This window comes from Seriola lalandi, unplaced genomic scaffold (genome assembly GCF_002814215.2).
Source record: "Seriola lalandi dorsalis isolate HSWRI2012SDOR001 ecotype SW California unplaced genomic scaffold, Sedor1 jcf7180002054406, whole genome shotgun sequence".
In the NCBI taxonomy this organism is placed as follows: Eukaryota; Metazoa; Chordata; class Actinopteri; order Carangiformes; family Carangidae; genus Seriola; species Seriola lalandi.
In genome coordinates, this window is record NW_019524959.1 from 212221 (window position 1) to 238083 (window position 25863).

Sequence of the window (25863 nt, forward strand, 5' to 3'; positions counted from 1 at the left end):
AACAACACTATTGAAATACTTTGCTCCTTTGCTTTTCTGTGTTGCACATTATAACCAAATCTAGTTTGATGGCAATAAGTACAGGGAAGGGTCAGGATCTATGATGATCATATCAGCCCTCTGCAGCAGTGTTGCGCCAGTAATGGAGTTGAGCAGGAGTGGTGTGGTTGCATAGTGGCAGGAGGAGAAACTGCACCTCATGCTGCAGAAGAGCAACCAAAGATGTCATCTGATAATCTGATCTGTGGCTTCAGTCCCTGATAAACCCTCATCCTGAGCTTTTTATGTAGATACAGATATAGATAGATATAGAGAGCGATACAGTAAATATTAGACAGATGACATTCTGGATAAAAGATGAATATTTGGAGGAGGTGCAGCATTCTTTGCTCACCAGTTGCATATTTCTGGTGTTTTTAAACGATCTCCAGTCTCATGCATGTTCCTCTTCAGCATGTTGGCTCAGGCCAGAGTGTGTGAAGATGAAAAAAAGGTTTGCAGAAGGAGGGTGTGTGTATCTCGTTTTAAATGACATGTGTATATGTACACAAGTTCATGGAGTGTGTACTTGTTTATATCTGTGTCTTGGCGTTGCATCACTGTTCTCTGTCATCAAGGCGTGGCTGCTTCGGTCCAGATGTGTGTGTGTGTGAGTGTGTGTGAATGACATGTTGGGTGGAGTGTGAGTTACAGCTGCGTCTGATTTTTGCTCTGCACAAATTGCACACCAGCTGGAATTTTGTTTTCTTTTTTTTTTAAATGTCCCTCACCTCTGTTGCTTTCTCTGTCTCCACTTCCTGTTTCAGCCCTCAGCCCCCCCAGCCGAAGACCCCTGAGGTGCCGTGGGCAGAGACAGATTCCCCAGTCTTCCACCTGACCGATGAGTCCTTTGACAGCTTCCTGGAGGAACATCCCGCAGCCTTGATCATGTTCTATGCCCCATGTGAGTAAGAACGCAAGTTCCAAAAGATCCAGATTTTCAACTCAGTCAATTGTTTGATCCTTACAGCGTCATAAAATAATGAAAAATGAACATCAAAACTACGCAGAGAAGTCCACCCAGTAGCCCAAAACTTAAAAGATATTCAATCTGCAATTATGTAAATAATAACTGAATAATGAGAATGAACTGGAATAACTGAAGCCAGCAAATGTTTACCTAATGAGTTTCTCAAGTCATTAATTACTTATCAGAATTGCTGTTGATGACTCTTCAGTCGACAAATACAGTGTTGAAGTCTCAGCACGTAAAAAGAGTAGTGCAGTCCCATTGACAACAAATCTCAGGAAAAAGACTGAAACCATCACTGCATTATTCTGTGTCTGTGCTTCACTCTGTGTGTTGAACTCAGCCCTGAGCTCATTGGTTCCCACTGAAGATGTGTCACAAATATATAATTTTATTTTTTAAAAGGCTGAAACACACAATACTTGTTAGTAAGATCAATTCATTGTTACTTTTGTTCTTTTCACTGGATGAATAGACAAGTAAATAATATAGAGTAGTGCCAGCCTTGTCTTTTAACAGCCCTCTGGTCACCATCAGAAATACAGAGATAGAAAAAATAGTTTCAGTTGTAAAATATGCGCAGCAGCGAGTCAGAAGAGCCTCACATTCCTTCCTGCTGCGTAGAACATTCACTTGCACGTCTCTCGGGTAGAACTGTTATTTAGTCACACAAATAACATCACTGTTTCTCTGTCATGCACACTATTAACGGTCAGCTGGAGAGAGAAACCAAAGAAGGACTGGAGATGGAAAAACAAACCCAGAAGACAAGCTGGCTGCAGCAACTTTAGCTTTCTGTGTCACTCGCTCGCTCCTGAGCTCATCCTCACTAAGAATACATCATTGTTGCCATACGGTTCGCATACATCTGCTTGTCATTTTATTCACGCCCCATACTGCTGCTGTTATATATGCTAGATTTTGTCAGTGGGCTAGATTGTTTTTTTTTTTTTTTCCACTTCCTGATAGCTTTGCTTAGGTCCAGCCCTCCTGCATGTGACGGAGCTATCCAAGAAGATTTTACATATTGATAAATACGACCGATTCATAACTGTGAAATCATGCAAATAGATTTACCACATTTAGAAACACATTCTGAGCACAACAGCTATGCGACGCAGTCTGAATTCTATTGCAACCAATTTCTGGACCTTTCTCTTTTCTTTTTTTTTCTTCTTTCTTCTTTAAGCTACCTCTTCACTTCTGACCATATCACCTCCTCATCCTCTCTCCTCTCTCTACCTGTCCAACTGCTCCCTCTCTCTCCGTGCTCATCTCAGTCTCCACACTATAAAAATAAATGAATAAATAAAAATAGCGCCCTTTCCTCGAGCTTTCGCCATAATGATGAGTCATTGTTTTCAAAATTTCATCACATACTTTGCTGAAGTGCCTTCATACCTCCAGGTTGCTGGGAGCACTGTGCTCCACCCAGAGGGCAAACACACTCTCCAGCAGTTGAAGTGATTAAAACACATCTTTAACACTCACACACACTGCAGTGGGACCCGCTACATCCACTTCTCATTACTCACGACCGAAAACTCAAAAATATTTTTGCACTATTGGATGGATTATTTAAACTAACTTCTGCCAATTGGCAGGACAAAAAAATGCAATGACTTTGAATTTCTGTAAATATGATCCACTGAGCAGGAAGAGCCAAATGACATCATTTCATTTATCAGATCAGTCTGTTTGGAATTTAAAAACAACCATTACACAAGACGTCCCCAACCAGGATAGAGTGAAATGTTGCATGCGACTTCTTGGATCAGCTTTTGGTCAATAAGTAGCTACAGTGCCTAAACTGCATTTATCATTTTCTTCTTTTTTTATACATGTTAAAAACAAACATGTGCATCAGGCAGCTTTGGAGTTGTTGGAATCGACCATAGATGGAGCCAGGTTTAATATTTCCTCCGGTTTTTGCGATTAGCTAGACTAAACACATCACAGAGCTGTCTCTCTGTTGAAGTCACAGAGATGAAACTGATATTAACTCATCTAACCCTCAGTAAAACATAGTCCAAAATGTCTTATGTCACTTGGCCAATTAATCACAGGTATGATAGCAAACAAAAATCACCCTCTTCAAATCATTTAGTGAGGTCAGGTGTGTGTGCTAATGTTTTACCGTAGTACACAGCTATGTAGCGGTTGCAGTAAATGAAATGCATTAAGTGTAGATAATTAGCATTATCAGAATGATAAAAGAACAAAAACATTAGATTCTTTGCTATTTTAGTAATATACAATAATAGAAAAAACAAACTTGGAAGTGAAATTCCTCAAAAACAGCAACAGCTTGTATTAAAAGAGCATATTATTGTATGTATGGAACCTTTTTTGATATCCATACAGGAGTTTTATATTTAACTATTCATCCTTGCTTAAAAATGCTCTAGAGTTCTCACATTCTCACTTTTATATAATCATTTAGTCAAGCTTTAGCAGACGCCGCACTCTATCCAGCAAACTTTAAGAGATGATTTTATTGTTGTTAGTTGGTGTAGTTATTAGTTATCTAGGACAGAAAACATGCCGGAATAACTCTGGATAAAAAGTTTTTTCCCCCCCATCATCCTGAATGTACAGAGAAATGTTTGAGTTTGAACAGTGCATGGAGTCCTCCCTGCTCCTACACAGTGTCACAGCTTCACTTGTCATGCAGTCGACTCACCCTGCGGACAGCAGCCAGTCACCCACACACTCAAGTCAAGGGCAGTCAGCTGAAACAAGCTGCATCAAATCTTTTCAGTTTGCACTCACAAATATAAATATCTGTACACCTGTGACACATATCAAATACATATATCACAATATGTCACAAATATTTATTGCAGTTACTCTGCATATCCCTCCCTCTATTTTTCACATATATACACACACACACACACACACACACACACACACACACACACACACACACACACACACACACGGATGCCCTGTGTTGCTGCTTCAGTGCAGTTTCTTAATGGCCCTGCTGTCATAGTGAGATTAATGGTCTCCCAACCACCACCATCAGCTTGTATTTCTGTCCACCTCTCAGCACGGCCATTCTCACCGTCCTCTGAACAGCACTCACTGGGGGTTGTTTGCGTGCAGCTCCACACGAAGGCAAAACCGGCAGCAGGACAGGACGCCGTTTCCCAGAGTGAACCTGTTTACGTCCCAGACCAAAACAAAAGTTCCTCTCTGCCAGCGTTGTTGGACGAAAGCACAGCAGCATAATGAATGCAGGATGTTGGTCCAGCAGATGTGGCAGTAAATGGCCACCTTTGATCCCTAAATGTTTGTTTGGGCAGCAATCGGTGCATCAGGAAGTTAGTGGGTCTGATTTTAACATCTCTCCTGACCGGCCACTTAGCAAGTAGCCACAGGCTCAGCTTACAGCTGCAGTGGACCAACAGGAGATGACCTTACAACACACTAACCCTAACATCTGTAAAGCAGAGGGAAGTCACCAGGCTTTTAACTTTCTAGCATGCATCAGTTTTTATTAGAGCTACAGTGATGTGTGTCCTGTTTGTTCATTCTGATCTCTTCTCAGTCTGAATCAGCAATATTTCTGTGTGTTTCTGAACCCCACCCCACCCCCCTCAGACACACACACACACACACACACACACAGTTTATGACTATGAATGTGGAGCAGGGCTGATGCAGAGCACAGCACAGACATTTGGTTTTCCTTCTTACTCATCACTTTGAAGGGTCAGACAAAGTCCTTTTAGTCACTGTTTCTCTGCTCAGCCTCAGCACAATCTGCATGATCACACACTACATTGATTTAGATGAAAGAGAAGCAGCTCCTTTTTCTTTTTTTTTTTTCCAAAAGGCATATCACACTTGATTTATAGCCTGCGCCAGCACTGCATTATATATTGAAGAAAGGAATTCTTGAACTGTTATGACAAGGGCAATTTACCAGGTTTGGAAATGCACCAAGTTTGTTTCATGCATCTGTGCACAGCAGCGCTATGAACACATGCACATGCACACACACACACACACACACACACACACACACACACACACACACACACACACTGCTCATCCCTGATCAAATAGCATATTCATTACATCTTAAGACAAAACATCTTGTACTCGACGAATATTGTTTTATGTGTTCGAAAGTCATTTTAGATCCAAAAATAAAATGTTTGCTCATGCAATATTAAACACACCTTCACACCAAACGGAGTTTATTCACGATGTTTGGAGCTCAAACAGATTTGTTGCAAACACGTTCACACAGAAACACACACACATGCACAGACACCACTACCTCCAGATAATACAGAGTTATACAGAGCAAAAACAACACTAATGCTGTCCCTCTGTCTTAATTAAAGAGCAGAGAGGTACAGTGTCTGGCTCATGGCGACGTTTGGAGACATAATGGAATTCACTCTCTTTAAAATTTTGCTCTCAAGTCTAGAGCTGGGAGATAATTCATATCATCATAAAGTGACTGTCAGTGGAATCAGACTGAAGCAAAAAAAAGTTTGAAGTTGAAGAGATTGATGCTGTTCATAATGATGAGTTATATTATGATATATATTGAAACAGGAAAAATATTCATTTGAATTAACAATATCACCATAGAATTGGTTTACGATTCTTCAGAGCATTTTTTGCAATAATAATAATATTATTAACAATAAATCTGTCTGTGGTCAGGGTATAGTTGATCTGCCGTGCTATCACAGTATTCTTCGTTCATGTCTGGGAGTGCTGTCTTTGAAGCCTTCGTTTTTAGCTGTTTGGATCACCATCATGTCTGTAATCAAACACACCGTGACAACTTCTGGAATTTCTCTCCACCTTCTATTTTTTTCTATCAAAGAGAACAAGTTCCAAATATTTTGGTTATGCTCTGTCGTGCCAACGTAGATTGTGTCTTCGGTTGTTTAGACCTCACATCAGCTGTTGCACTTTGATTTGATTTGATGTCCTGCTCTCTTTGTGCTCAGCCGGTGGCTCTACTTGAGATGGTGGAATAAGTTTTGCACATGAAGCCACCTTCTCGCTGTAACAGTCTCCTAACATCATTTACATATTGTTGTGGCTTCTTGTAAATCTGATTAATCTATTTTTAAATCCAAACCATTTTCACACCACTACATTTTTATTGGAAACAACTCCTCGACAACTTGCTGTGAGACATCAGAAATTATATTTGTGTTTACCATGAATGATAAGATATAGCACACCACAATATTCAACCATATGGCCCAGCTCCACTCACACCTCCACCAGTTTGCTTCCCCTCTCTCCCTCTCGCTTCGTTCTCGTCTTGCTCTCTTTCTTTCACTCCCGTATTCATCACTTACTCCCACCCAGCTCTTAGTCTCATTCAGTTTGTCTCTAACTGTTTACTCAGACGCAAACACACACACACACACACACACACACACACGCACACCCATGCCTGAGAGTGAAACGTAGTAAACAATCAGACATGCATTAACTCTGCTGGTAAGCATGGGAGACTGTGGTCATCTGGTTTACAGTTTCACCCTCAGTGTGGCAGCAGTAAACCCTCAGCCAAACCAGGGGGAAACAGCAAGACACCAGAGAATTACAGCTGTTGACGCATAGATTCAGTGTGACGGCTCTGTGGATGTAATGTTGTGCAAAGATTGCAAGATTCCAGGACAGCTCTCAGCCTTGGGTTGAAAGGAGATTCCTGTCTTATTTACTCTCATTAATTTGACTGTTTTTGATAGTAGGCTGTTATTATTGGCTCGTATTGGCCCGTGTGTGAATGAAGATTGCAGGACATAAATGTTTTATACTGTAGGATGTATTTTTCTTGACATTTTGTTTTATTTTTTGATTTTAGTTTTTATGTATAATTAATTAAATTTGCCATTTAAAGTGATAAATAACAAGTTTCAAGAGATTATTATCAAATGTTTTTAATAAGAGGTAAAAAAAAAACAAATTGGCAGATACATTGTTTTCAGTTTTTTTGACTCTCGAATAGCAACACTGATATCAGCCTCAGAAATCCGTCAGGTCCGACTCTAATGTGTAATCTGAATCTTTTAGGGTGTGGCCACTGCAAGAAGATGAAGCCAGAGTATGATGAAGCTGCTGAAATACTTAACAAGGGCGCAGATGTAAGTTTCATGACCTTTGCTTGTGTTTTTGTGTGCACAGCATGCACAGCATGCACGTCTACACGTCTGTGTTTTGTTCACGTTTCATATTTCACACTCTGATGAACATGCAGGACTGCACGGTGTAGCAGCGCCTCATTAACAGATCATAATAATCCCCTTGGCTTGAAAGCTGTTGGCCGACACAACTGACACGCTGGTCAGTCTGTCCGACGGCCCAGTTCTCGATGTGTTTCTGATTAGTCGGGTGTGTTCCTCACCTCTCCTCTCCACCATTATGTCCTCTGTGGTAATCTAACACTCCCCAGCCAGGGGCAGGGCCAATAAAACTCCAGCCTAGTGACTGTAGCAATTATCTCATCCATGAGAGTCCCCCCGGCCCGACGCTTGGACCTTCTTCTTGTGGCTCTCTGCCCAGTACTGGAGGTCAACAGGAGAAGCCTGACCATTATCTAATATGGATTGACTGGAGCCTCTCTCACCCTTTGCCCTTAAGGCCCAGAATATCATTTATTTTTCTCCTCTTTGGTTCCCTGCTAGTGTTTATTAATGCAGCATTTTTAAATACACAAAAAGCCCAGTGTGCTCATTTGCAAAGGTTGAACATGGACTGTTTCTAAAGTAGGTGGTGTTAATTGGTGTCATGTAAAGGGTAAATCTAATGAACCTTTATTGGTCTAATTGGACAGATCTCTCTATAGTTATTATTTTACCAAAGTCCCACATGATTTAAGCGTTGCTGTTGTTATCACTTCACAGAGTCCGGGCGTGTTGGCAGCAGTGGATGCCACAGTGCACAAAGCTGTGGGGGATCGCTTCAAGATCTCTGGCTTCCCAACTGTTAAGTATTTTGAGAAAGGTGAGGAGAAGTACACGCTGCCGCAGCTCCGAAACAAAGACAAGATCATCGAGTTCATGCACAAGTGAGTCACACAATTTCCAACAAACACTGCCCATGCAGGGTTGACACATTTAGACACAGATTCAAACTCATATGCATTGTATTAATTTAGTCCTGAGCTTAAACATTAGAGCTGGACTCTTCTTTGTCCGTGATTAGCTGCAACATTTTTTACATAACATCCTCGCAGTGTAATAGATTCATCTTTGGAAAAGGTCCATGTGAAAAGTAATGAATTTGCAATGACATCAGTCCAGCTGTGGCAATTACAGGCTTCATAAAGACAAAGTCTGCAACCAGAGGTCAACACTATTTTATATATGGCTGATGTAAAGCTTCATTCATTGAGTAGTATTATATCACTAGTATTCACATGTGACCATTTTTCTTTTTTGGAAACAAGCATACTGTAGATGCCTACTCAGTATCTTTGTACACAATAAATGTAAAGCAGTGTTTTTCACTCCTTTTTGTACACATAATAAATATTACTTTGCTCTGTTTCATGTCTCTAGTCCCCAGGCACCTCCTCCACCTGAGCAGTCTTGGGAAGACAAGCCCTCCAGCGTCAGCCATCTTGGATCAGAGGATTTCCGAGAGGCCCTGAAGAAGAAAAAACATGCTCTGGTCATGTTCTACGCTCCTTGTAAGAGCTTCATTCATACCAACTCTACTTAACACCCATTAAATAACCTTCAACAAAGGTCTGTAATTACTCCTGACAGGCTCATCTATACTTGGCACTAGACAATTTTCACAAACTGTTGAATTTCATATGTTTGATCAAAATATTAAAGTGTGTGTGAAGTTTTTGAAACCAAGTGTGATCACAACCCTGCTCAGTTGGGCTCAGTGTGATCATATCCTGGGTTTTAAGCAGTGTGCATACGTAACTGAGCTGCCTGCCAAGTTCCTCATCACACAGTATATAAACTCCACCTAAGCCATGGGGAGACTGAGGAATGATTCAGATTACTGAGAATAGATTTGTGCAAGTTAAAAAAAGAGAACAAATTACTCTTCCACCTCGTATTTCAGGGAAAATGTGAAATTCTATAATGCAGCTTTATAGTTAAGCCCTGAAGAAAATCTCCTAGAAAAAAGAAGCTGTCCTGTTAAATGTTTTAATTAGCAACAAAATGACCTTTATGTTGCTGCATGAACTGTCACAGGCTGACCCGTCAAACTGTATCTTTGCCCAATGTCGCTGCAACAGCTGGCAGTTTAAATTTCAGCCTGTTCAGGGAGTTAAAACTGTGTGTAATCAGTTCTCAGTGTTCAACTGATGGCTTTTAATCAGAATCAGAAAACTTTATTAATCCCCTGCAGGAAATTATGTTGTAGTGCCCCATTCCACATATACAAAATATATTAAAAATAATAATAAAAATAAAAATACCCATATTCAAAATATAAAAAATAGAAATATACCCTGTCAGTAATAAACAGTATAGTTAATATTTACATGCCATTTACAGTTACAGTTAATTTGTATTATTGATTGATTGAATCATGTACAGAATTGTAATCAGATTATTGCACCAAAATGGTAATTGCACATGGGTGGAAAAAACTGTCCAATTGACTGATCGATTCTCAGAGGGAAGAGTTGAACAGATTGATGGCCACGTGCAGGAGTGAGTTCCTGTGGTGCAACGTGGGGGAATGAGTCTCTGGCTGAACTTGCTACTGCTGGTCAGCACGTCGTGCACGTCGTGCACGTCGTGCACGTCGTGGAGAGGGTGTGAAGAGTTTTCCAGTGTCGTCCTTATCTTGGACAACATTCTCCTCTCTGACACTGCTGTCAGAGATTCTAGCTCCCCGTCCACAATGTGGCTGCGAGGCCTTGCGGACGAGTTTATCAAGTCTGTTGGCGTCCTTCACCCTCAGTCTGCTGCACACAATGGCATAGAGGGTGGCGCTGGCCACTACAGATTCATAATACATCCTCTGCATCGTCCGGCAGACGTTGAAGGACCTCAGCTGTCTCAGAAAAAAGAGACTGCTCTGGCCTCTTCCTGTAGAGGGCGTCAGTGTCAATGTCCACACTGACCCCACAGATAGAAACATAGAAACAGATCACGGGGCTCCAGTCCTCCTCATGTCCACCACCATTTCCTCCAAGCTCCTCTAATAAATATTCTTAATAGTTGAAATAAAGTATTATAAAAGGAGTTTCTAGTAGTGATAAGTTTTTAACAACTCTATTGGGCTTTCTAGCTTCTTTTAGCTCATCGTTTTGATTTTACATCCCATTTACTGTATGGTTCAGTGTCCTCAATGTTTCCAGTAGCAGCAGGCAGCAGTTTTCATTCTGTATGAGCCCAGCATCAAACAGCAGACAGACAAGTCTAGCAGCAAAAAAAGCCAGATCTTTTTCTCGGGTTTGTGGCGTCCAAAGCAAAGCTAAACAGACTCACATTCACCAGTTGGACACAAAGCGAATCCAAATGAATAACAAACAAATTAAAAGATCCTGTGAAGTGCTGCTCAGAGGGCTGCTATTATAACCTCTTGTATTATAAAGACGTTGATGGCTAAAGCTCTTGTCAAGCGACAGTCACCACCACCACCCCACCCCCCCTGCAAGAAACCACATTCAGTAGCAGAGAAAACTCATAAATAGCCCCTTTAAAGGTCACCACAAACAAACACAATTCACAGACTCAGCAGAGTAAATTCTGAAACTGAGTTCATGTGTTCTCTAACTGGGTACATGTGGCTAACGGAAGTCAGGCCTCAGTTTTAGAATATAGTGTTGGCACTAACTCACTCAGCTGCTTTACTTTTCCATTAAGAGAAAGGCAAGTCTTTGTCATTGAACATGTCTTTGAAATGAACTCTTCCACAATGTCGGGACCCAGTGTTATGACAGTCTGAAACAAAACACAGATGCAGAAGGAATACAGAGCAGACGACTTGCTTAATTATCAGTACACACATAGACACACACCTGCACCTCTGGCCCTGTTTTTTCTTTTCTTTTCCCTTTGTGTCTGATGAGGGCGTTGAAGCCAGACGGGGCACCAGCGGTCAGGCTTCTGCCTCCGTCGGCCGCGTCTTCTACAAAGAGACGCTCCGAAATGCACATCAGTCAGCAACAACCTGCTGCCCCTACACCCCACCCACCCCATCGGCACCCTCACTGTATCAGCTTGCGTCTAATTGAGCATTAGGTGACTTACAGCTGCGTGAAGATTTAGCAAGTATCATCAGGCTGATACTTCAGACTTTAGGTTATTAACTTTAAGCCCTGAGTCAGCATAACTGAAACAAAACTGAAACTAAGTTATGTCATAGCTTCTCTCTCTTGCTGGCTCTTTCCTGACCTCAGACAATACGAGCAAAGTTGATAGTCCCTAAATGCCCATTTGTAGCCACCTGCACTAGTAGTTATAAGTGATGCTAAGTTCCAAACAAAACATTATGATGCATTTGATGTCAAGGTGTATTTATATTTCTTAGCTCACTTGTGCAGTTTTCACAGGATCGATGATGACACACTGCTTCTCCTCGGCTGTCTCTTTGTCTGCTGTTGTCTCTACCTCACTGTCTGCCTCTGTTGGTAATTATGAGAAAGACAAGTGAAAGTGTCTTCGCAGGCAGAGGAGAGGAATGAGAGTGGCAGGTCTCATTATCAGCTGCAGACCTACCTTTTCATCTGCCTTTAAACAGCTTGGATGACAGGAGGAATGTGAGATGTGAAAGCTGAGATATTCCTATACAGTACTTGGAGTGCAGCCACCTGCCCTTTACTTAGTTATCACTCTCAATGTCTCTGAGCACTTACAATGATCTGTCTGATAAGTCTGTTGTCCTCATGTGAGGGGACAAAACACAGCATATGCATCTGCTCTGGTTTTTTTTTGTTTTTAGATATATCTGTTTCAGAATTGCGACAGAGCTTTTAAAGGTTTAAAGGGCGTTGAATATTGCAGCTAATAGGGAACTTCAGCAGAAAATGCTTTTCTAAGCTGCGCTGAATGCAGCCTCAGAGAGGTAGCTTTGGAAAGGACGATGAATGGACAGTTGCAGAGTTGATGTGTAATTGAGTTGAAGGTAGAGTTATGTGCATGTATCTTTGTGCACATACACTCAACAGTAAAATACTAAGTTATAACTGTGGCCACCACAGTGTGGTCTGTCCGTGCCCTTCTGGCCTGTAAAATCCATTTACAGTGGGATTAATGTTAATGACTCATGGGAACAAATCCTGAGATCTTGGTTATAACAGGGCCAGTGTCAACAATAGGTAACTGAATATATTTTCTTTTGTAAATTCTTTTACAAGATGAGATGCATCTTTAATAATCTGTTACACTATTGGGATGATCTCCTACCTAGTGGCTTTAATCTTAGGGAGAGCGAGTATACTAAATGGCCAATTAAGGGGAAAATGTAACAATAACATTTTTAGATAATAGTGCTTCTCCAACTTTGTGACAGCAGTTTGATCTGGAAGAGAGAAACGACTACTACTCGATCGAACACCTTTATGGTGAACCTGCGAGAAAGTCCTCATCACATCAGTGTTTGACCTCACTAATGCTCTTGTGGCTTAACGTGAGCAAATCCAAAGTGTGAAACCTGGATGGAGGCGGTTACAGGCACAGATTAATTCCCATGGTTTTGGAATGACATGTTCAGCAGTCACATGTGGGTGTGATGTTGGGTATCCACATATTCTCGGCCGTGTATTAGAGGGGTTAGGTGAGTCAAACGGCACCTCGAGAGGGTTTAACCAGAAGTTGTTGCATCCTGTTAACCAACATGTTTCCATCCAAAGAGCTAGCACTGATTAACGTAACAATAAGCTTAGTTAGTAAACCCATGGGAAGACTTGTGAGAAAAATATTCTTCCTTTTAAAAAAGAAAATAAAGCAATAATGTATATACCTCCTTAAAATAATTGTCCGTTTGTTACTCTTTGTCATGGGCTGACTGACTGGTCATTTCACCCTTACCCTCCACACAAAGGCTTTTATCCGGTTACCCACTGATAATGTGTTCGTCACCAAAAGAGCTGTTTCTGCATCTCTCACCTCTCCTACAGAAGAATTCAGTTTCCAACAGAGGTAACAGCAGTTTGATTGCACTGAACGGAAAAAAACTGTGTACTTGACATTAGCAACAAAAAGAATAAGACAAACAGAAAATCAAAAGTCATTACAGCAACAATCACTCTGCTTGATTGCAAGTGCCATGCAAGAACACATCTTCCTCTCCTTAGCGCGACTAAGCCGGAATCAGAAAATATTCCCTCACTGTTTAATACTGACCATACAACCTTCTGCCTGTAAACATGATCTGTTGTGTGGTACCTAGAGGTGTATTTGTGTAAGTATTGACATACTGTAAATGGATGGCTGCTGGAGCAGAGAGAGCTCCGGGGAGGTTGTGTTTATGGCAGCAATAAAGAGATTTACAGTCTCTCATAACACACAACTGAACCATCTCTAATGTGGCGTGAGCCCCTAAATAACTGCAGGATTGTGACAGGGCCACGTGCTTTATGAACGTGTTTGAGATTGAGTAAACGGTGTATTAAAGTGATTTTGTAGTACCTCTGATTGTGTGCGTTTTTTGTAGCATGGTGTTTATGTGACATTATTGCCCCCCGCCGCGGTGTTGTTTAGGATGTGAGGCCGGATGTTGTGTTGTAAATGTGTAATGATGAGCTGTAATAATGTCCCATCTGTGTGTTCTCCTCTCACAGGGTGTCCACACTGTAAAAACGCTGTCCCCCACTTCACCACAGCGGCGGAGCTCTTCAAAGAGGACCGCAAGGTTAGTGTTGCCTCTTCACACATTCAGTTGAAAACGTACTTTTACACCTGGCAGCAGCAGTGTGGTAAGGATACCTCATAGCTCAAGCTAGTTTCCTGATCATGACCCAGATCAGTGTGGATTTCATCGCTGTGTGTCCAGTGCAGTTTCAGTGCTGGGATGTGTTTAGCCTCTTAAATATACAGTATGTGATTTTTTTGTTCCTAGTGTTCTCTCAATCAAAACCATAACAAAAGATTGAGTTTGGTGACATTGTGAAGTGGGATCATGGGAGTTGTTGTCTTCACCGCCATTGCTGTCATTGCAGTCAGCTTTTCCCAGTTAGAATTTCCTCAGTGTCAGTCTCTCAGGAGGTTTTTTGCCGGGAGCAAAATTATCCGCAGAGGTCTCTTACTTTCCGGTAAAAACTGGTAAAAATACTGACTAAAATTTCATTTAAAATCGTCCCATAGTAGCTGCGATCCAAGCTGCTGTTAAATTTTGCTCATGTTGTTTCTCTGATAACTTTCAGAAGGTTTTTTACCAGTAGCCAGATTATCAGCAGAGTTCCCCTTGTCTCCAAAACAAACTGACCCGGTGACTAAATCTGGTAAAAACGCTGAATTAAGCAGTTTCACATGATAAAATCAGTGTGTGTCCCAGACTGTTCGGTGCCTCAGAGGGGCTCCGTGCTGAGCTGCTGCTAATGTTTGCTCAGCTTTGTTCTCTGATAACATCCGAGATGTCCAGTGAGTAAAATCCTTCATCCGGTTAAAATACATAGTTAAACACAACCAAGATCTAAAAAAGTATGTCATAAAAATGTTGCTTAAAAAGTCTATTTTGAGCTTCTGGCACACAACCACAATAATGACTCGTGCAAAAAGGGGGGTATGACATTGACAGGTGACGAAATGAAATGGACCATTATCAAGATTAAAATGATTCATTTCTGCAGAATTTAAAAATAGATGGAAACAGTTAAGATAATGTAAGAAGACAACTCAACAAAATATATAACATAGGTCTAGTCACACTTCCAGTTCTGTATGTATTGCTATGAATTGGATTTAAATGTTCACGCAAATGTTGACACTTTATGTTAATTCTGTAACTTTTGTACAGGCTTTTTTGATTTTAATAACAGCTCAATAGATGTCAGAGTTTTGTAAAAACAAAGAAACAGGTCATCTAAAATTAGCCTGCAGAGTGATTGCACTCACATATTTCATCAAGATGTCTGATCAGATCTTAGCATTACAGTGGTATCCTGAAAACTCACAACCTAAAACTCAGAACTCCTTCCACCTCGTTCCTCGTATCTGTCTCCATGTGACAGTTAGGAATTTGGCCCCTTGGCTAAAGCCAACACAGTCTCCACAAATCTTCAGGTCACTGACTGTTCATGGAATTACAACAGGACACACATTCATCCTCATCCTCCATCATCTCTACTCCCTCTTATTCCTTCTCCCTCAGGACTTGTGTCCCGACACCTCCCACTCCTGCTCTTCCTTGTTAATACCCTCTGACTGCAGGGCTCAATATTTCCAAGCCTCCTTAACTGTGTGACTCACTCTCACACACACACACGCACAGTTAAAAAAAAAAAATGTGGGCGCGTGTCTGGCGATACCGTGAGCTATAATTTATCGTCTCAAAGTGACACTCACCTTTTAAAAAAACATCAAATTGTTGACTCATTGAGATGCTTAATGTTAAGTGCACATGCTCCAGTGGTGCTCAGGCAATGTTATTGTCTCATTATTTTGGAATTTTTCTAAATCATTGTCAGATGGCTCGAAACAGTGACATGTCCTCAACATCTTAGTCATCCATTTTTCTGAGGCAATCCTTTGTAACATTTCTGGATAGTATTAAACCTCAGCAGACGAGCTGTTTGTGTACAAGTCTGAGTACTGCCCATCAGCTACCACTTTAGGAACTCGTACATTCCTTTGTTCATTCCTTCATTTCACACTGAAATACACCAGTATAACCTTTACTTATATAAACAGGCAAGTCATTAAGAACAGATTCAGGCCCTGCCTGGTGGTTTGACACCCGTCAGTCCAACGAGCGCAAGCAACAATACGGAGCTATGATTCCCAAAATGGCCACCATGAAACACAAAGTATTGACACCCTAACAACCTAAAAACTTTATTTGAAGAGAAATGTCAGGACTTTCAGAAGAGTCGGAAATGTTTAGTTTTGACATCCAGTATCCAGTGGCCACAACAGCTCAAGGCGCTTTGACATTGCTTCACCGCTTAGCTGTGTTGTTCGGATCAGTATCCTTATGGTAAAACCTCCACAAGCTGCTGAACCAGGGGACGCTCATATCTGCAAAGGTTATATAAGTACAGAAGCTTAAGATTTCTTCCCTATCGTCGTCCCTCAAGTGGCCACTGGAGGTGTGAAGTTGTGTTTGAACAAGAGAGCTCTGAGTGTTTACTTGGCAATCCTCTCTATTTATAAAGCCGAGACACAGTGTATTGTACCAGGTCAGTGTTGATCACAGTCTATTAGCTGCCCTTGCCTCATTTACCAAAGACAAACACGAGCTTAGCTCCGGCTTTGAAGACACAAACAATTAAAACATTCTGTGCTGTATGACAGCAGGGGAGCTGTGCTCAGGGTTTGTTCTGAGCTGTTTGTCTTTTCCCCAAATTCCAATCAATAGCAGCATTAAAGGTGCACATTGGCTGAAGCTGCTTATTTCCAAAAGCTGTCTGAACATGTAGCAATATAGAGTTTCCTCCCTGTTATCCATTGTATTCGTACATGATGCAGCTGCACAGTGAACACCCCATTAAATGGAGGGTTACTGGTACATTGTCACTTCCTGGAAAATTATGACAGAGTTTTACTGTAGATCCCTGGTAGCGCTATGAAGCTGTTTTTACGTGAGTCCCTGTATTGTTTATCCTGTGCAAAAAAGAGCCCTCCACTTTAGCGCACGGACGCTAGAGACTTCTCCAGTCAAGCTGAGTAAGAGCATGCGTGTCCAGGAATCTGCCTGCTGTGCTGGCTAACTCCGCAAACACATGAATGGAATAAAATAAAAACTAAAACGACTTTTCTAGACTTTCCAAATGTTAATGGAGAGAATGAATCAAAATTTGACAATAAAAAAAGTCAAAACATATATTTAACATTTTATAGCTGCTCCTTTTCCAATAATTGTGTATGGGAAAAATTTTTGTTACTGTGTACTTTGATGAGCACAACGTAGCCATAAGCAATACAAATGATGGCCAAAGCTATAAAAATAAGATCCAAGTCAGAATTATCCACCCAAGTATCCCATTTCAACTGTAAATACTCCTTCAGCCAGGAAGGAGTGCAGAAAGGTGAAGATGTCCAGGCAGCGTGCAGCAAGATGCAGGAGAGAGAAACTTTCAGCACAGGAAAGACAGGCAGCACAAAGTCATGAGACGGGTCAGGCCCTGAATTTAAGAGAGATCTGCTGCCACTATTCATGAAAAGGAGAGTGTATTCTTTTTTTTCAAATGACGTTGTCTCTCTTCAAGATAACTGATACTGATCTATTAAAATATTTCTTGATTTACTGTATTTCCAGTATTGCATAGCAGCTTGGGGACAGCTATAAAGTACAGGGGCTTTGTTGTGAGAAGCGAGCACGTTGTGAGTGTTATCGGTATAGTTTGATTACCGCTCTGCTCCTCAGTCTGACGCTGGTGGATTGAGACCAAGTCGCCCGGTAATAAACGGCTCCTCGGAAATGTTGCTGTTGGATCGGTGGCGTGATGTGTGGTCCTCTGCCACTTGAAGATGGGTCAATAATGGAAGCAGCTGCAGACTTTGAAGAACAACGTCTCCACGACTTCATTTTGTTCTGTCAATTCACAGCAGCCCCGATTGATTACACAGGGACGAGCAGCCGGATAAAGTCTGTAGTTACATTATGTCCCTTGTTGCTGCTTAAAGCACTCTGTGTATTTCAAACTGTCGTTACTCAGAAGTGGATAAATATTAAAAGCCTCTCCAATTGTAAACTATCTTTTCGTGAACTAAGAATAGGATGATTTTAAGCAGTGTTGTCAGCTAGATTTTTGTTGACTTTTGATTTGCTCTTTCAAAGGGGAAACACCTCAGTCCTGCTGAATAAACACAGCTTGTAGCAAGTCTGTGAATTCCTCTTGTTGTGGGGGCACATAGAGTTGAAGGCACTTGAGTAACAGACCGTAGAGGAAGATTATCCCTTTATAGGCTCTGTCTTGCCCACTGGTGTGTAGTAGACTCAAGTTTTATTCCCGTCCACTCCCTTTGCATTCCGATGTCTTCGCTGCTGACGCAGACAAAGTCGCCACTCGACAACAGTGTACTCATCTAACAGTATGTTGGTGCTTATGCAGATTCTCAGCATTTGAGTGTTTGTATTTGCATAATGGAAAAAAAATTGAGAGACACTTGTATTTTGTAATTAGGACAAGAAGTTTTAGAGAGTCGCTTCACGGTAGGCCATGCAGAGAAAAGTGTCTAATGTGTTTTCGTTCTGCAGCAGATCTGTCATTTCCGCATTCAGCTCGAGCAGACAGATGGACAGCGAGCGATTATTTGATGTTGACAAGTTCACTGTGCGGCGTTCAGCACCCTGAGAGAGGGTGACATTTCAGCTGTCCAAAAGGACACGCTGAGTGAGCCATGTATCAGTGAGGCGGCATTTACGCCTCATTGGGTGGCTTGTCACTAATCGATGCAACAGCTTCGCAACATAAATCTCCCTTGTTGTTTTTATGTAGGAGTGACTGTTGTGGGATCTTTTTTTTTTTCTTTCTTTCTCCATCACCCCCCACTCCAAACGGTTTAGCTGAAGAGCAATGCATCAGTCATTTTCTTGTAACCTGGAAAGAGAAAGTAGTGGTCTAAATTTGGATGAGAGGAGTGTGCTCGGTCTGCTCAGGGCCAGCAGCTGGAAGTATGTAAGCTCTTGTTGTAAATACCCATTTTAAGTGGATAAATATTGAGTTCTCTATTACATTCTCATGTAATACTTTGTGTGTATTTTTTTTTTATATAGTATTGATCTACAATTATAATAAAGTTTATTTGCTCTCAAAAATATAGTGAGCGCATCGGAGACACCGGAATAATAACTAATTGAACAGGAACAATAAAAATGCTGAATGTGAATTAAAATCATTTTTATAGAACAATAAAACAGGGACATATAATGATAGAATAGGAGCCAAATCATAAATAAACTTGCTTTCAACAGGGTTTAAGAGGCAAAAGATGTTTCAAATCTTGGCAGCTTTTATATCTACAGGCAGCACAAATGAGTAGCTACATTAAACTTCATCAAGTTTTCATTGGGTAATTTTTTTCTCCAATATAGATTGAAGAATGTTTTCTAAGGAGTTTAAACCCACATGCAATGCGTCCTGACAAGTATGCTAACACGTGAAACATATTTCTTAGAGATTTGACGACTTGAAATTATATTTTTGACATTACATGAGGTTGATAATAAAGTTGATAAATGCTTCGCCCTATGTTGCATTATTCTCTGCTCACTGTTGTCATCTGTTCTTCTTCAGATTGTGTACGCCGCTGTGGACTGTACAAAAGGACAGAATCACGAGCTGTGTAAGCAGGAAGGGGTGGAGGGCTACCCGACCTTCAACTACTACAACTACGGCAAGTTTGTGGAAAGATACAGTGGAGATCGCGGGGTAAGTCGGAGTGAATATCTCACCTGATTTGTCACTTACTGCCTCTGAGACTACACACTCGACATCTAGTCTGCATGTTCACATTCTCAGTAGCGATTCCACCGTGTCTGTGCAAACACGTGAAAGAAGTCGTCTGTAATGTGTTGTTCTTCTGGATCTTTGCTGCAGTTTTTCACGCCTAGACTTTTTTCTGGACAGATCACCACAAAAGGACAGAAATATTATGCTAACTGAACTATTTATGGCAAAATATAAGATTGTCCAGGGCCGGTGTCGTGCACACAGCGCAACCTTAAGTGGATTATTAGACGATTGGCAGCAGAGAATAAAACAGGTAGATGTTAATATTTTGGATGCGGCTAAGCAGATTGACCTTGAACTTGGCAACAACATTAGGATTCTGCGTTTACATTTCTTATCTCCCACCTGTCAGGCCAAGTTGAGATAATGTTTAATGACGGGACTCTTGATTTAAATTAGATCAGAAAAGGGCATTTCAAGACTGATAAGCTGCCTCAAGTTGTGAAACGGTCACTAAGTGACTCACTAACTGTCCCTCTCTCCACAGGAGGCGGGTTTCACAGGATTCATGCGCAGCCTAAGAGGACGCGACCAGGAAAAGGTTGTCAAGAAGAAGGAGGAGCTTTGAGGCTGGTGTGCAGTGAGGGAGGGGTGGGGGGTGGGGGTGTTGCACTGCACAGTTTGTCATTGCACTGTGACCCTTGACCCTGGCAAGGGCCCTATCCGCACTGACATGGGAGACTTGATGACCTCAGCGAAAGGCTATTTTTTATACCGTGGTGATCACGTTTGTAATAATACCAACAGAGTACCTACAGTCAGACCGACCACCTGAGACTTCTTTTTTTTTTTTTTTTTCATGGATATTCTGATGGGCAGAAAATACACAGACAAAAAAGTGATTTCATTTTTCATTTTTGTTTTATTTTGCCCAAACACTGTGACTGCATATGTGAAAAGCTACACCCTATACAGTATCTATGCAATACTGACCCCTGCTTAGCCCTGTGGGGGTATGTGTGACTGACTGACACCCATAGTGGAGGGTGGTGGGCATCATTAGTTAAAGATGGAGGATACACTGTCCGTCACTTTACAGGGGTCCTAATCAAGTCCCATCATCCCTGCTCCGCCTCTAGAAGAGACACATGCTGATAATTGTCATACACCTGATCCAATATTTTTGTACAGAATCCTGACGTCTCAAGTCCACAACCATCCAGAATATTGCTTTGTTATCTTCACAGATCAGCTGGAGGATAACTGCGTTTAACACTAACATCTGAAACAGCCCAAAGCTGTGAGAAATGCTACTGTAGGTAATCAGGTACCGTAGCAATGTGAGGTAGGTGAAATCATGGCCAAAGGGGCAATAATCAGTATGGTTCCAAGCTTTCATGATTCGTTTTGCTTTTAAAAATGACTCTTTTTTTTTTTGTTTGCTCAAATGTGCTGTGGCCTTACAGATATAAAAAAAAAAAAGAAAGAAAGAAAAATAGCTGGAATTGCAGAGATATGAAATGATGAGTGGAGGGGAATCAGAGGCCTGGTGCCCTTGCAATTCCCTGAAGTAAGTCATGGAGCAGAACACGTCAAACGAGAAGGAAAAAAAAAAACATGAAATGCCAAATATTACTGCGCATTGCCCTTGATATTTTCATGCATTGTACTTTCCAAATATTAACATTCACAGCTGTAGTGACATTTCACCTCTTGTACGTCCTGTGTTGTTCATTCACAGTGGGATTTCATCAGTTTTAACAAGCGTAGGGCTCATTTACACAGGTATGGGAGAGGCTCATCTATATTGCATGCTGATCATAAAATGTCGAAAACGAGAATCTTCCCTCCTCCTGTTAAAGTAATCACCCAATATCCTGCATTCATACATTGTTCAGGGAGATGTTGGAATAATTCAGACCACTGGTTTACACTTTGGGCATTCAGGTTTTTTGTTTAAGTTTACAGTCTGTTTTATGGCCACACGTTTCCACCACTCTCTGCTGAAAAGAACGACAGCAAGGAGCCAAAAGCAAAGTGACAGCACTCAGGCCAGTTTTGCCCCGATCTCCATCTGCCTGCCTGCCATGCCTTGGCCTCAGTCAGCTTGGACACTGCTCTCCCATGCCCTCCATCATATTCAAAGAGATGACTTCACAGTGCATCCAAGACGTAATTAAGCGTTAAATGAGTGAAGTCTCCAGGCTCCCTTACCGGCTTCTCCCAGCGTAACATCATCATTGATTCAGAGCTATCATTATTACCTCTGTGGCCACTTTTTTAATGTTTCTGTTTTCAGCTCCCACGCTTCGGCCGACATAAATATTTAAAGGCTTATCTGTAGCTGAACTTGTTATTCAAGACTTTGGTTTCTTTCATCATGAATACGGTTCTCAGGGATAGCGAAACACAATTAAAGGGAACTAGTTTGTTTGTAATTTTGCATTCCAGCTGAATAATTTTGAGCCCCTAGGTCACCAAATCAAATATTGTTTGTATCCCAAGAAGAAAATATTGAATTGTCCTTTTTCTGTGCTATATCAGAATATCATGTGTTGAATAAGACGTATTGTCAGTTGATGTTACTGAACCATTTCTCGTCAGACAAATAACGTTGTGATTCTTAATGGACTAATTCCAAGAGAAACTGTCTCAAATGTTCTGGCTGGCACCAAACACTTGTTTGTGTTCAATGTTTAGTGTGACTCATGGTATGCAAGAGCATTTTGAACGAGTTCTTTATACAGTTAGGTGTTGACATGTCACCGTAATTAGGTGTTGATTCTCCTCTCAAGGGGAAGTAATTACCTTTTGATTACTTCTGTCTGTTTTCTTTAGGAACCTCCACAGTTTGTTGAATAATAGAAAGACCACCTCTGTCTTATCCCAAAGGTATCCATGTTGTGTGGGGATCTGTCACACTTAATGCCAAGAAGTCATTGTTGCCTTTGTTGATTTTTCTGTGCCCAGCCATATGTACAGTTTTGCCCATTGCAGTAAGGACCTTGCGAGATAAAAAATAAATAAAGTCAAACATTTCCAGAACATTTTTCACTTGTTTTTATACCTTATATACAACTCTGTTCTGTTTGTGTTGATTTACAACCCAGTTTTATTATTTAATAATTGTTGAGCCATGGTTTGGATTGTGGCTCTGGGGATGGCAGTGGTGTCTGTCGGTCCACCACTTCCATCGACAGCGAATTGTCTCCTAGGATAGATTACTGTGACATTTGGCGCACACATTCATGTCCCCACAGGAGGAATTGTAATTGTAATAACCATCAGGTCAATGATTTGACCAATAATTTGTTTCTTGACCAAGTACCTGACATTCCCTTCAGCCTCAACTGCACTTTGTAATGCTAACAAAATGTTAGCATGCTAACATACAAAACTAAGATTGTGAAAATGTTAAACATTAGCAATTAAACATGTAATTGATATTCTATATATAGTCTCTGTTGACATTATGAACATGTTAGCATGCTGGCGTCAAAGCACTGCTGTGCTAGTGCAGACGGGCTAACATGACTGGCGACTCCATTCATTAGGGAAATGGATGAGAAGCACTAAACAGCATTAATGTTGCTAATAAACAACACAAGTAATTGATTATTGTAGTAATTAATCATCACTACATAGGTGAAAAAATGGTCCCAACTTCTAATGACTGATGATGGCTGCCTCGTCCGTATCCATCCATTCTGAATAAAGAGACTCTTTATTCTCTTTACACTCTTTATAAACTCTCAGCTCAGCGCTGAGAGTGTGAACACATGTTTACAGCAGCAGCAGCAGCGCCAGGCTGCTCTGTTGACACAATGAAAAAATATAGAAGTTGACCTTGTCTGTTGGCTCGGCTGATGGACAGTCCTGGTGAAAGCAGTTTTTGTGCTTGTTTGTTTTGACATTTCTCTCATTTCTGCATCTCTGAAAGGAAACAAATGGACCATGAGCAGCACTCAGCAGATCTGACACTGATGGCTTTATTATGAGAAATGGCTGGAAAATGGCACAGGACATAAAAATGACCCCACTCATGGTGACGTTGGTGAGGGAGCTGTCACAGCTCCTTTGCTTGAACTTTGTTGTTTCAAAGAGGACAAGCATGACAAAAAAAAAAAAAAACACTTAGGATCGATGTCCTGAAAAACCTGTGTGGAGTCAAGACTTCACATCTTCCACCTGAAGGCTCGGTCTAAGCCGAGGAGTGACTTTGAGACTGAAGTTTCTTGTGTTCAGTGATTGCAGGGTCACGTAGGTCTGCTTAGATAAAGTGCTGTTGTTGGGATGCATGCAGTGTTGAGCCATAGCAGGCTGATTAATGCCTTTGAGCACAGGCAGAAATAACCTCTCAATCCCAATTTCACTTTAGAGGATTTTCAAAGGGGCAGAGCATTTTTCATGCCTGGGAGCTTTGATTCATTACTTCTTTGTGGGTTTTCTTGGAGGGGAGGGACACGCACTTTAACCTGTGGAAAATGAGCATAAGAAATGGAGGTTTGTTAATACTAAGTCAAGGTCTGCTTGCATTCAAGTATCCTTAACAGAAGCCATTTTCCCTTTATGGATAATTGTGTTTGGGGCTCTTCAGGATTATATCTTTGTGATGTCAATCTGCATTCTGCCTTCATCCGTCCGCCTGTCCTCTACCTCCCCTCTGCTTGCCTGTGACATCAGTGTGTTCATTTGTTTTTATACAAGCCCACACATGACCCCTTCTTTTTTCAGATGCATCATTAAAAAGCAATGACCTGTTTTCTGTACTTTAGTCCCATCCCATTATTATTATTATTTTTCTCTTGCCTATCAATACGCTGACGCTGGGACAAACAGTGAAGTAAATGGACCTTTGAGTGTCTGCTAGAGAGAGGTGAAGATTTTCTTTAGCTCGTTTCTCATGAGGCAGTAATTAGAATTATTTGCATTCTTTGCTGAACGATCCATATGTTCACTCTGTGTGAAATTCAATGGAGCTTTCAGTCAATACTCGGAGGAAAAGCATTTATTTTATGATATCGCTGGTAGAAGTTGGTCAATTAAAATTTAGGAAATCCATCAAATCTGTGCCATGAAAATGTCGAAGACTGACTGGTTGACCGGTGGAACCGTCAGGGGAAACTGAACTGACCTTTGAATGAATAGCTTCCATGTTTAACAACCGACAACAAAAGATGTTTCTGCAAATGAATGCAAGCTAGACTTACATAAAAACCATGTTCTGTGTAAAGAGTGACAACTGACTGTTGTCTGACTGTTTCTGGTGGAATTGACCTTTCAGGTAAATCAGGTGTATCTTCTCTATATTAATCTTATTTAGCAGCAGCAGCTACACCCTGTATGCAACTTTAATTCACACATGGACGTTAAGTGTACAGCTTATTATACCAAGACATTTACTGTTAATTATTTATGATCAGTTCTGTTCAAGACCCTCATTTCCCTCATGCTGAAGATGCTGTATTCCAACTACATACTTGCACATTAACAAAAATCAATAGCTAAAAGAGCATTCCAATGATAAATTACTTTCATTAAACCGGAGGACTTGCCAGAGTTATATTTTTGGAAAGATTGATCCATGGTGATGCAGCAGAGACTGAGATATCTTGACATTTAGTCATAATCATGGATCATGCTCCAAAAGCACATCCTACACTTCCTATAATGTACTTCGATAGGGTTTCCTCCATTGTGCCTGGTAAATGTACAAGTCATTCAACGGAGGATCTCTGACAAAAATGTATAGTACATTTCTCCCACACCAAACTGGGAAAACCATGTCTTTATGGACCTTGCTTTGGGAGCATTTTATTTTCTATTGTGTAAAATATCATTGTATGCCAGACCAGTAAGTCGTCCCTTCACTGGAACTACAAACTGCCCTGTAGTAAGTGGACTGTTAGAGAGAGTGTTTTTTCAGAGCTCCCTTATAGCGACACCTGCTTTCACAGCCCGAGTAGTACTCCCCATGGCTACTAAATGAGTTCTCTTTGTTAATTTTTTGCGTCTTAACGTGTTTGACTCTAAACAAATCAAATATATCAGATCACTACACACTGAATGTCCATCAGTTTTCTGTTACTTTGTCCTACATTTTGGTCCAGAGAAAGATTTCAAGATATGCAAACAGCCACCAGAGACAGTGGCATAAGATTTGGAGGAGATATTCATGGTCTCCAGAGGGTGATTTCTGATGAACTTACTGGACATTTCACAGGCCTTTAGCAGCATCCTCAGGACAAACAAAACTTTTAGCAACGGTGGGTGCACACATTGTCCGATCTCTAACTTTGTTAATAGAAGATGTAATGAATGAATCATATTG

General features: G+C 41.1%; 1 protein-coding gene across 1 annotated transcript in view; it reads left to right on the forward strand.

Moving 5' to 3' along the window:
* The window catches only part of pdia5 (protein disulfide isomerase family A, member 5), a 53264-nt gene extending 30687 nt beyond the window's left edge, over positions 1–22577 (forward strand). The window contains exons 11-17 of the mRNA XM_023409757.2: positions 807–943; positions 7073–7143; positions 7903–8066; positions 8560–8690; positions 13761–13831; positions 19377–19511; positions 20080–22577. Of these exons, the coding sequence (XP_023265525.1) occupies positions 807–943; positions 7073–7143; positions 7903–8066; positions 8560–8690; positions 13761–13831; positions 19377–19511; positions 20080–20160 (790 nt within the window). The 3' untranslated portion in view covers positions 20161–22577. The remainder of the gene's footprint in view (positions 1–806; positions 944–7072; positions 7144–7902; positions 8067–8559; positions 8691–13760; positions 13832–19376; positions 19512–20079) is intronic.
* Positions 22578–25863: the final 3286 nt, after the last annotated feature.